General features: G+C 39.8%; 1 protein-coding gene across 2 annotated transcripts in view; it reads left to right on the forward strand.

Annotated features, from left to right (window-relative positions):
- The window catches only part of Lrrc28 (leucine rich repeat containing 28), a 131,673-nt gene that overhangs the window by 51,022 nt on the left and 67,928 nt on the right, over positions 1–12,723 (forward strand). The window contains exon 2 of one of the 2 annotated variants that reach the window (XM_052160935.1): positions 7,964–8,024. The exons of the other annotated variant lie outside the window; for it this stretch is intronic. Coding sequence (XP_052016895.1) covers positions 7,976–8,024 — 49 coding nt within the window. The 5' untranslated portion in view covers positions 7,964–7,975. The remainder of the gene's footprint in view (positions 1–7,963; positions 8,025–12,723) is intronic. 2 annotated transcript variants of the gene reach the window in all.

Below are 12,723 nucleotides of genomic sequence, written 5' to 3' on the forward strand. Positions count from 1 at the left end.
CGATCAGAACACATTTGTGGGACTCTGAGTTACGTATGAACACAGCTAGTGTTTCAGGTGTTGTGGAAGCTTAAGTAGAAACATCTGCATCAAAGAAATGGAGCATTTTTCCAGTTCCTGTAACAGGACATCTTCATGGCTAGACACAGTTCAGTGGTGTAGATGTGCCATGTGCTCTTTTCCACTCATCTGTGGATGGACCTGGTGGTTGTGAGTAGTGCTGTAGTGTACATGGGTGAACACGTGTCCCTGTGATATGCTGACTTTGGGCAAAGCTGGTATAACTATGTCCGGTGGTAGTTCTTTTAAAGAAATTGTACTTTTCAGTGTGTGAGTGTATGTGTGTATATGCAGAGTCAGGACAGTGTGTGGAGTCTGTTCTCCCTCCATCATGTAGCTCTTGGGAATTTAATTCAGGTCATTGGGCTTGGCAGCAAGCACTTTGATCCACTGAGCTGTCTTTCTGAATCTCCTGTGCTCCTACTATTTTTAGGTTTTTTTTCAGGGGTGGGGTTTGGAGAAATTTACACTGATATTCATAGTTAGCTATTTTAAGAAATGACAAAATACTTTAAGACAAAAATATTAGGGGTAAAGAACAACGTATAATAAGATAATGTTTTAGGAAGATGTGTCAATTATTAATGTATATGAACTATCAGGATCTGCTCTGTTATGTGGTGAGGCGGTACCTGGTGGGCCCATGCCAAGGTGTGCCCCCGAGTAAATATCCCTGCAGCAGATCAGGTATAAAGGGCATTTATTGGGGGAAGAGAGCAGAGTGGAGGCCTGAAGAAGGAAGGGGTAGAAACGGACGAGTGGACGAGTGCACACAGGCAGACAGACAGGAGCAGAGAGGGCAGAGAGTGGGGTGGAACAGAAAAGGACAGAAAGGGGGAGGGAGAGACAGACCAGGACCACTTGGGAGCAGAGAGAGAGAGAGCTGCAGTGGCAGGCAGGGGCAGTCCTTTTATATGCAGCCCACACCGGGTACACAGGGCAGGGGTGCACAGGTGATGACGTAAGCAGTCGCTAGGTCCCCAAGGGCAGGCCAGCAGAATTGCCTGTATGCTAGCAGTCCAAGAACATATGAAGAAAACATCACGGAACTAAAAGAGGAAACAAGGAACTCAGTTGTAAATGGAGACTTTGATCTTTCTGTGTTAGCATTACACATACAGAAAATGTGAATGACACTATCGTCTGCCCTGAACCAATTCTTCACCTCAGCAGAAATAGAACACAAATTACTCAGAGTGTGCTTTGTATACCAGTCCACAAAGCAGGTCCCAGAATCCTTTCCCAGTGTTCTGAGTTTTGTCTTTTATCCCCTTTAATATTTCTTACAGAGCAGATGTGCTAACAACTGATTTTGTTCTTCATTTTAAAAATTGTTTTACCAATTTGTTCATTTGCATGTTGGGGAGGTGGTGCACCCGGAGGCCAGAGAAGAACTTGAGTAAGTTAGTTCTGTGTCCCGTGTGGTATCCGGCGATGGACTTCAGGTGGTGAGGCTTGATGGTACCTGTGCCCACTGAGCCATCTCACAGGCCCCTTAACTTTATTTTGAAGAAGAGTTTTGCTAGATGTAGAATTCTTTGTTGACATTTTCTTTTCCTACAAAGTTTGCCACTTTATCTGGCACGACTGTAGAATTGTATCTCCTGAACCAATGGTGAGGAGTGCCCTCTCTGGCAGCTCGCTGTTGGCTTCCTGATGTCATATAGAGGAGCCTCCCAAACTAGAATGACCCGACACTGCCCCACCCAGCCCTGAGGCAAGGTTTCTCGCATCCTGAAACCCCTGTCAACCAGGCTGGACCTGAACTTACAAAGATCCACTTGCCTCTCTGCCTTCCCTGTGCTGGGATTAAAGGCGTGTGCTACCACTGTCCAACTTCTGCCCCCCCCCATTTCTCTTGCTTTTAAATTAAAAATAGATTTTTTTCCATATAATATATTGATTACAGTTTCTCCTCCCCCTACTTCTACAGTTCCTTCCCACCTCCTCTCCCATCCAGATCTCCACCTTTTCTGTCTCTCCTTAGAAAATAAATAAGCATCTATGGAATAATAATAAAATAAGATGAATAAAAAACAAACTGGAATATGAAAAAACAACCAAATAAGAAAAAGAATCATTGGACTTGGTGGAATACACCTTTTAAAACTCTACTCAGGAGGCAGAGGCAAGTAGATCTTTGAGTTTGAGACCAAGCTGGTCTACATAGTTCCAGGACAAAAAAGACTACACAGAGAGACCCTGTCTCAAAAACAAACTGAAACAACAATAAAAAATCCAATAAAAACAAAACAACAAAAAGAAAAGAAACCACAAGCAACACATATAGATGCAGAAATACACATATTTGCACACTCTGGAATCCATAAAATCCCTAAATGGGAAGCCATAATATATACACTAAGAATCTGCAATATAGCAGGGTGGCGGGCAGAGGGAGGAACCAAAGCATGAACCAAAACCATCCTGACTTAACATTATTACACAGAAACCTCCAAAAATGCTGGTAAGTTCATTTTGTGTTGCCCATCTACTGCTAGGCATGGGACTTGTTTTTCCAGTGAGATTTCTTAGAGAACATTAATTTTTCATTTGCAAGTGGCTATTAATTGGAGATAGCTTCTAAGTTAGAAATTCCCAGAATCCCTTGTGTTTACTTTTCCTTTTAGCTCTGGGATGCCATCTGGTACAGACCTGTACAAGTCCTATGCTAGTCCTATGCTATAGGCCCTATGAATTTGGCCTTGGTATCCTCTACCCTGTCTGGTTTTACAGTCTTTCAACTTCCTCTCCTGCAGGGTTCCCTGAGGCCTGAAGAGAGGGATTTGATGGAGATAAACCATTTAGGACTGAGGTTCCAAGGTCTCTTATTCTCTGCATGTCTGGTTGTTAGTCTCTGTATTTATTCCCATAATGCTGCAGGAGGAAGCTTCTAGATTGTGGCTGAGCAATGTATGCATCTGTAAGTGTAGCAGAATGTCTTTGCAAATGCCATGGCCAGAGTAACAATCTGAGTGAGGCAAGAAGGAAGTCCAGTTCAGCACAAGGCAGTAGCCTGTGTTGGTTCAAACGTGTAGAGTCTGACACCAGACAGTTAACTTCAGACACATTTAAGTACAGTACAACTTTGGAAAATGGTCTCCTGGTAACAGTTACCACAATAAAGCTAAAGGTGTAACTACTTCAAAACTCATTTGCAAAGAACCTGTGACCTGTGACTTAAGAGCGGATGCTAGGGCTGGAGAGATGGCTCAGTGGTTAAGAGCACAGACTGCTCTTCCAGAGGTCCTAAGCTCAGTTCCCAGAAACCACGTGATGGCTCACAGCCATCTGTAATGGGATCTGATGCCCTCTTCTGGTGTGTCTGAAGACAGCTACAGTATACTCATATACATGAAATAAATAAATCTTTGAGAGAGAGAGAGAGAGAGACAGAGACAGAGACATAGACTGACAGAGACAGTGACAGAGAGAATGGATGCTATAGCTTAAGGGCATAGGGAAGGATCTGGTGTAGTCTAGAGGTCATCATAGATGTCACCAAGCAAAAGGTAGATGTGACATCTCCCCTAGGGATGGGTTCTACTGACTGAGAAACAATGCTCAAGATGATGGTCTAGGGAAGAAGAGTCTGGGATAAACATTATGGGGAATTTGGCTGTGGCCTGGCCCTACAATTAGCACAGATCACCCGGCTACAATTAGCAGTAGATCACCTAGCATCTACTTCCAGCCTTCTAATGGAAAACAGGTATCTTTTCCCCTATTGAGGAGACAGTCAAGGACACTTAACATTCTGGTTCCCTAGTGCTTACCTCAAAGCACGTAGACCTTGTGCCTCTGTAATCACTACTTTCCTTTAACAGCTCAGTATTTGGTTTTCCCTTGGTCCCTGCCTGTTTAGTCTCCTGTTCTTGGCCACTCAAGCAGCATTGGGTATGACTTCCATCTCACAGAGTTGCCTTGGCTCAGCAGATATTGGTTGGTTACTCTTATGTGCTCTGTTCCACTGTCACAGTAGCATATCTTGCTGGCAGGTCGCGCTTATAGATTAAAAAGGGGGTTATGGCTGGATTGGTGTTTTCGTTTCTCCTTTGGAAGTGTACAGAATACCTTTGAGTTCCATGAATACTAGTATGTAGGGTGAAAACTCTAGGTAGGCTCCAGCTTGATTTCTCCATTTTCCAGTGAGTTCTGTGAGTGTGGTCTTCAGCAGTAGGGCCTTATCCTTAGTTTATGGAGAGCTACCAATATCCTTTGCAGTAGCCTGGGTTGTTTGGGATTCCCATTGGGACATCTTTGGACAACAATTCGATTAGATGTAATCCATTCCTGGCACTGCAAACTTCATTTGGTTATCAGAGAGGTCCAGTTGGGAGTCTGTTTCCCCTGTTATTTGGGGAAACATTTTCTTTAGAGCATGCATGTGTATTATATATGTATATATACATACACACATACACACACATATATATGCATATATACACATATATGTTTATAAGAAGCCTCTACTGTATTAGGTTTCCATACAACCCTTCAAATGGCCCTTAGTTTTAGCTGTTCCTCCATGCATTCTGTCCCTTGCCCCCTTCTTTCTGTTCATCCATAACTAGCTATTCTATTTCTGTTTTCTAAGGGAATCCGTCCTTGCTCCCAGTCCCTTCTGTCTTCCTGAATTCTGTGGTTACATGGATTATAGCTTGCTTATCAATGACATAGCAGCTATCATCTATGTATAAGCAAAAACATGTCATATTTGTCTTTCTGGATCTGAGTTACCTCACTCAAGTTGATTTTTTTTCTAGTTTTTTGTTGTTGTTATTGTCCTGTTTTGTTTGGTCTTTTCAAGACAGGATTTCTCTGTGTAGCTCTTACTCTCCTGACACTTGCTCTGTGAGAGCAGGCTAGCCTCACTTCTCTCTGCTTTCTGAGTGTTGGGATTAAAGGTGTAGGCCACCACTGCCCAGATTTGATTCTGTTTTGTTTTGTTTTAATGGCTTAGTAATATTGAATTGTATAAATGTACCACATTTCTTTATGCATTCATCCGTTGATGGGCATCTAGGTGGTTTTCAATATCTGGCACAGCAATAACGTTGGTTGAGCAAGTGTCTTTGTAGTAGGATGAAAGATCCTTTGGGCTTAAAAGTGGTATAGCCAGTTCTTGAGGTAGATTGATTCCCATCTTCCTGAAGAGCCACCACACTGACTTCCATAGTGGCTATACATGTTTGCACTCCTACTAACGATGGAGGGTGTTTCCCTTGCTCCATGACCTTACCAACATGAGCTTTTTGTTTTATTGATCTTTCCATGCTGAATGTATAAGATGAAATCTCAAAGTAGTTTTGATTTGCATTTCCCTGATGGCTGGATATTGAACATTTCTTTAAGTGCTTTTCAGCTGTTTGAGTTTCCTCTTTTGTGAATTCTCTATTTTTAGCTGTATACCATTTTTAATTGAGTTGTTTCCTTCTTAATTGAGTTTTTGAGTCCTTTATATATTTTAGATATTTAGCCCTCTGTCAGAAGTGTAGTTAGTAGGTAAACATCTTTTCTTGTTCTATAAGCTGTCTCTGTCTGAATGATGGTGTCCTTTGCCTTGCAGAAGTCTTTCAGTTTCCTGAGGTCCCATTTATTAGTAGTTTTTTAGTTTTAGTGACTGTGCTATCAATGTTCTATTCAGAAAGTCTTCTGCTGTGCTAATGCGACCAAGGTATTCCCCATTTTCTCTTCTATTGGATTCAGTGTGTCTGGCCTATGCCAAGGTCTTTGATCATTTGGAGTTGAGTTTCATGCAAGGTGCTAAGTGGGCCAGTGTGCGTTCTCCAGCATGCACTGCCTCTCCTTTGACCAGCACCATTTGCTGAGAATGTTGTCTTTTTTCCTAGTGTGTATTTCTGGCATCTTTATTGAAACTCAGGTCCATAGGTGTGTGGACTTCTTTTTGTATCTTTACTTCAATTCTATTGCTCAGTGTGTCTCTATCATGCTGTTTATTATAGTTCTGTAGTACAATTTGAAATTAGGAATGGTGATACCTCTTGCAGTTCTTTATTATTCAGGAGTATTTTATCTATCCTGGATCTTTTGTGTTTCCACATGAAACCGCAAATGGTCCTTTCAAGTTCTGTGAAGAATTGTGTTGGGATTTTGATGGAGATTTTGTTGAATCTGTGGATTGCTTTTGGTAGGGTGATCATTACCAATCTATGTGCATGGAAATTATTTTCATTTTCTGATATCTTCAGTTTCTTTTGTCAATGTCTTGACGTTTTTGTCATACAAGTCTTTCACTTGCTTGGTTAGAATTACTCCAAGATAGTTCATAATTTTTGAGGTTATTGTGAAAGGTATTGTTTTCCTGATTTCTTTCTCAGTTCATTTGTCATTTGTAGGGAGGGCTATTGATTTTTGTGGGTTAATTTTTTTTTTATCTAGCTACTTAGCAGGTATAGGAGTTCCCCAGTGGAATTATGCATACTATCTATCATCTGCAAATAAAGATACTGTGACTTCATACTTTCTAGTGTGTGCTGCCTTCATCTCATTTGCTTTTCTCATTGCTCTAGCTAAGACTTCAAGTGCTATACTGAATAGATATAGAGACAGTGGGCAAACTTGTCTTGTTCCTGATTTTAGTGGAATTGCTTTGAGTTTCTCCCCTTTTAAGTTGATGTTGGCAACTTTGTAGTAGGATGAGCTTGCTATGAATTGCCTTTGTTATATTGAGCTATGTCCCTTTGCTGTCGTAGTTGGGGTTTCATTGCTGTTAAGAAACACCATGAACAAGGCAATATTTAATTGGGGTTGGCTTACAGTTTCAGAGATATTTAGTCCATTATCTTCATAATGGGAAGCATAGCAGCGTCAGGCAGACATGGTACTGGAGAAGGAACTGGGAGTCAAAGTATGAGCATAGAAAACCTCAAAGCCCACACTCACAGTGAAGTACTTTCTCCAACAAGGCTGCACCTCCTAATAGTGCCATGGGCCAAACATTCAAACACATCTGTGGGAGCCATAACTATTCAAACCACCATACCTTTGTATTTCTACTCTCCAGAACTTTTATTATGAAGGGCTGTTGGATTTTTCTCAAAGGTCTTTTATGCATCTAATGAGGTGATCATGTGGCCTTTGGCCTTCAGATTGTTTATATGGTGGTTTATAGTTATTGATTTGTATATGTGGAACCATCCCTGCATCTGTGGGATGAAGCCTACTTGATCATAGTAGATAACTTTTTGATGTGTTCTTGGATTCAGTTTACAAGTATTTTCTTCAGACTTTTTGTATTTATGCTCATAAAGGGAACCAGTCTATAATTCTCTTTCCTTGTTTGGTCATTATGTGGTTTAGGTATCAGGGTAACTATAGCCTCATAAAATGAATCAGGCAATATTAATTTTGTTTCTATTTTGTGGAATAATTGAGGAGTATTGACATTAATTCTTCTTTGAAATATGGTAGAATTCTGCACTAAAATCGTCTAAAACTGAGCTCTCATTGATTGTGAGACTTTTAATTACAGTTTTTATTTTATGAGGAGTTATAGGTCTTCATCTGATCTTGATTTGACTTTGATTGGTGGTCTCTATTGAGAAAATTATCCATTTCTTTTAGATTTTCTGATTTGATGGAGTACAGGTTTTTAAGTATGTCCTCTGAATCTCCCTTTTGTCTCTGATTTTGTGTTTTTGGATCTTCTCTTTCTGCCTTTAGGTAAGGGTTTTGTTTGGCTAAGAGTTTGTTAGTTCTCAAAGAGCAGACTCCTTGTTTCATTGATTCTTTGTATTTTGTTTGTTTCCATTTTATTGATATCAGACCTGAGTTTAATTATTTCTTACTATCTACTTCTCTTGGGTGTTATTTCTTCTTTTTGTTCTCGAGGTGTGCTCTTAAGTTACTAATATGAGATCTCTTCAATTTTTCCATGTAGGCATTTAGCGCTATGAACTTGCCTCTTAAAGAGTCATCTTCACCGTGTCCTATAAGTTGGGGTATGTTGTGTTTTCATTCTCATTTTATTCTAGAAATTTTTAATAATCTTGCTTAACTTCCTTCTTGATCCTTTCTTTTCACTCCAGTGGGTTGTTCAGTTTCCATGACTTTGTAAACTTTCTGTTATTTCTTTTGTTGTTGATATCAAACTTTAATCCATACATGGTGGTCAGTTAGAATGCAGGGTATTACTTCAGTTTTCTTGTATCTGTTGAGACTTTCTCTGTTTCCAAGTTTGTGGTCAATTGTGGAGAAAGTCCTATGAGCTGCTGAGAAAAAGGCATATTCTTTTTTATTTGGGTATAAAGTTTTGTAAGTCTCTGTTGGCCCCTTTGGGTTATAATACCAGTTAGCATCAGCATTTCTGTTTAGTTTTTGTCTGGACAATCTGTCTATTGGTGAGACTGGGATATTGAAGTCACCTGATATCACTGTGTAAAGGTTAATATGTATGTGATTTAAGCTGTTAGTACAGTTTTTTGTTTTGTTTTGTTTTTGAACTTGGTGCCCTTGTGTTCAAACAAACATTTCTAAGTTGTTGTCTGTGTTGGGTTGCTTTCCATGGGTTTGGTGGTGAGGTCGTTTGTATTGTTTTTAATTAGTTGTCCAATGTTTTATGCTTGCTTTTGGTGCAGAAAGCACATTGAGTTCCTGGTGTCCTGGGCTGCTAGTCTTGTAAAATATCCCCAAGCTGTTTGTTTAAGTGGTTATTTAAAACATCTAAGGAGTTTATGGAGCTGTACAAACTAGGTTTTGTCCTGAATTTTGTGGCACTTGTTCCAATGCTTGGTTCTCCCATGTCACTGGACAGGCTCCTTTGTTCACAGGGACTGGCAGGAAATTGCCGGAGCCCCATGTTCCACCAGTTATGGAAGCTGCTCCTCTTCACCTAGGCTTTTTCTCTGGGATTTCCTAGTGTCTGTGTCTCTTGAGGAGACGCTGAGGAAAGCTTTCTGCTTGTCATTCATTTACCAGTTATTCTTAGTGAAACATAGCTTTAGTAATCTTTTTTTATATATCTGGAATTTTCCAAACTGTGGTTCCTTCAGGACAATTGAATTTTCCATTCTTGTAGATTCATTTCTAAACATATAATCAAAGTAAAATGTAAACCTCTAATTACAATTTCCCTAGAAAACAATACAATATGTGTACAGCTTCACATTTTGAGTTTTCCTTACTTAAGACTTTAACATCAGTTTTTCTTTTTTTTCTATATTCTTTGTTTACATTCCAAATGCTTTTCCTGTTCCCATTTCCCCCTCCCCATATGTCCCATAAGCCCTCTTCTCTCCACCTATTCCCCAACCATCCCCCTCCCATTTCTCTGTCCTGGTACTCCCCTACAATGCTGGATCAAGCCTTTCCAGGAGCAGGGCCCTCTCCTTCCTTCTTCTTGGGAATGATTTGATATGTGAGTTGTGTCTTGGGTATTCAGAGCTTCTGGGCTAATATCCACTTATCAATATCTGCATTCAATGTGTGTTCTTTTGTGACTGGGTTACCTCACTTAGGATGATATTTTTCAGTTCCAACCATTTACCTAAGAATTTCACGAATTCATTGTTTTTAATTGCTGAGTAGTATTCCATTGTGTAAATATACCACATTTTCTGTATCCATTCCTCCATTGAGGAACATCTGGGTTCTTTCCAGCTTTTGGCTATTATAAATAAGGCTGCTATGAACATAGTGGAGCATGTGTCCTTATTGCATGCCAGGGAATCCTTTGGGTACATGCCCAGGAGTGGTATAGCAGGGTCCTCCGGAAGTGTCATGCCCAGTTTTCTGAGGAACCGCCAGACTGATTTCCAGAGTGGTTGCACCAGCTTGCATTCCCACCAGCAGTGGAGGAGTGTTCCTCTTTTTCCACATCCTCGCCAACACTTGCTGTCTCCTGAGTTTTTAATCTTAGCCATTCTGACTGGTGTGAGGTGAAATCTCAGGGTTGTTTTGATTTGCATTTCCCTAATGACTAATGATGTTGAACATTTCTTAAGGTAATTCTCAGCCATTCAAAGTTCTTCAGGTGAAAATTCTTTGTTTAGCTCTGTACCCCAATTTTTAATAGGGTTATTTGGTTCTCTGGAGTCTTAACTTCTTGAGTTCTTTGTATATATTGGATATTATTAGCCCTCTGTCCTGTCGGATGTAGGGTTGGTGAAGATCTTTTCCCAATTTGTTGGTTGCTGTTTTGTCCTTTTGACAATGTCCTTTGCCTTACAGAAACTGTAATTTTATGAGGTCCCATTTGTCAGTTCTTGATCTTAGAGCATAAGCTATTGGTGTTCTGTTCAGGAACTTTCCCCCTGTGCCCATGTCCTCAAGGGTCTTCCCCAAGTGTGTCTGGTTTTATGTGGAGGTCCTTGATCCACCTAGAGTTGAGCTTAGTACAAGAACATAAGAATGGATCAATTTGCATTCTTCTGCATGCTGACCACCAGTTGAACCAGCACCATTTGTTGAAAAAGGCTATCTATCTTTTTTCCACTGGATGGTTTCAACTCCTTTATTGAAGTGACCATAGGTATGTGGTTCATTTCTGAGTCTTCAATCCGATTCCATTGATCTACCTACCTGTCACTGTACCAATACCATGCAGTTTTAAACACTATTGCGTTGTAGTGTTCAGGATACTGATTCCCCCAGAATTTCTTTTGTTGCTGAGAATAGTTTTAGCTATCCTGGGTTTTTTGTTATTCCAGATGAATTTGATAATTGCTCTTTCTAACTCTGTGAAGAATTGAGTTGGGATTTTGATGGGTATTGCATTGAATCTGTATATTGCTTTTGGCAAAATGGCCATTTTAACTATATTGATTCTACCAATCCATGAGCATGGGAGGTTTTCCCATTTTTTGAGGTCTTCTTCCATTTCCTTCTTCAGAGTCTTGAAGTTCTTGTCATACAGATCTTTCATATGTTTGGTAAGAGTCACCTCAAGATACTTTATACTATTTGTGGCTATTGTGAAGGGGGTCATTTCCCTAATTTCTTTCTCAGCCTGCTTGTCCTTTGAGTATAGGAAGGCCACTGATTTGCTTGAGTTGATTTTATAACCTGCCACTTTGCTGAAGTTGTTTATCAGCTGTAGGAGTTCTCTAGTGGAGTTTTTTGGGTCACTTAGGTAGACTATCATGTCATCTGCAAATAATGATAGTTTGACTTCTTCCTTTCCAATTTGTATTCCTTTGACTTCCTTATGTTGTCGAATTGCCTGAGCTAGTACCTCAAGTACAATATTGAAAAGATAAGGAGAAAGGGGGCAGCCCTGTCTAGTCCCTGATTTTAGTGGGATTGCTTCAAGTTTCTCTCCATTTAGTTTGATGCTGGCTACCGGTTTGCTGTATATTGCTTTTACTATGTTTAGGTATGGGCCTTGAATTCCTGTTCTTTCCAAGACTTTAAGCATGAAAAGATGCTGAATTTTGTCAAGTGCTTTTTCAGCATCCAATGAAATGACCATGTGGTTTTTTTCTTTGAGTTTGTTGATGTAGTGGATTGCATTGATGGATTTTCGTATATTGAACCAACCCTGCATTCCCGGGATAAAGCCTACTTGATCATGGTGGATGATCATTTTGATGTGTTCTTGGATTCGGTTGGCAAGAATTTTATTGAGTATTTTTGCATCGATGTTCATAAGGGAAATTGGTCTGAAGTTCTCTTTCTTTGTTGGATCTTTGTGTGGTTTTGGTATCAGCGTAATTGTGGCTTCGTAGAAGGAATTGGGTAGTGTTCCTTCTGTTTCTATTTTGTGGAATAGTTTGAAGAGTATTGGTGTTAACTCTTCTTTGAAGGTCTGATAGAATTCTGCACTAAAACCATCTAGTCCTGTGCTTTTTTTGGTGGGAAGACTTTCTATGACTCCTTCTATTTCTTTAGGCATTATGGGACTGTTTAGATGATCTATTTGGTCCTGAATTAATTTTGGTATTTGGTATCTGTCAAGGAAATTGTCCATTTCCTCCAGATTCTCCAGTTGTGTTGAGTACAGGCTCTTGTAGTAGGATCTGATGATTTTTTGGATTTCCTCAGTTTCCGTTGTTATATCTCCCTTTTCATTTCTAAGTTTGTTAATTTGGATACTTTCTCTGTACCCTTTGGTCAGTCTGGCTAAGGGTTTATCTATCTTGTTGATTTTCTCAAAGAACCAGCTCCTGGTTTTGTTGATTCTTTCTATGGTTCTCTTTGTTTCTACTTGATTGATTTCGGCCCTGAGTTTGATGATTTCCTGCCTTCTACTCCTCCTGGGTGAAATAGCTTCTTTTTGTTCCAGGGCTTTTAGGTGTGCCGTTAAGCTGCTAGTGTATGCTCTCTCCCATTTCTTTTTAGAGGTACTCAGGGGTATGAGTTTTCCTCTTAGCACTGCTTTCATTGTGTCCCATAGATTTGGGTATGTTGTGACTTCATTTTCATTAAATTCTAAAAAGTCTTTGATTTCTTTCTTTATTTCTTCCTTGACCTAGGTATCATTGAGTAGAATATTGTTCAGTTTCCACGTGTATGTGGGTTTTCTGTTGTTTTTGTTGCTATTGAAGACCACTTTTACTCCATAGTGATCTGATAGGAGGCATGGGATTATTTCGATCTTCTTATATTTACTGAGGTCTGTCTTAATTATATGATTTTGGAGAAGATACCATGAAGTGCTGAGAAAAAGGTATATTCTTTTGCTTTAGGATAAAATGTTTTATA

Source organism: Apodemus sylvaticus, chromosome 1 (assembly GCF_947179515.1).
Source record: "Apodemus sylvaticus chromosome 1, mApoSyl1.1, whole genome shotgun sequence".
NCBI lineage: Eukaryota > Metazoa > Chordata > Mammalia > Rodentia > Muridae > Apodemus > Apodemus sylvaticus.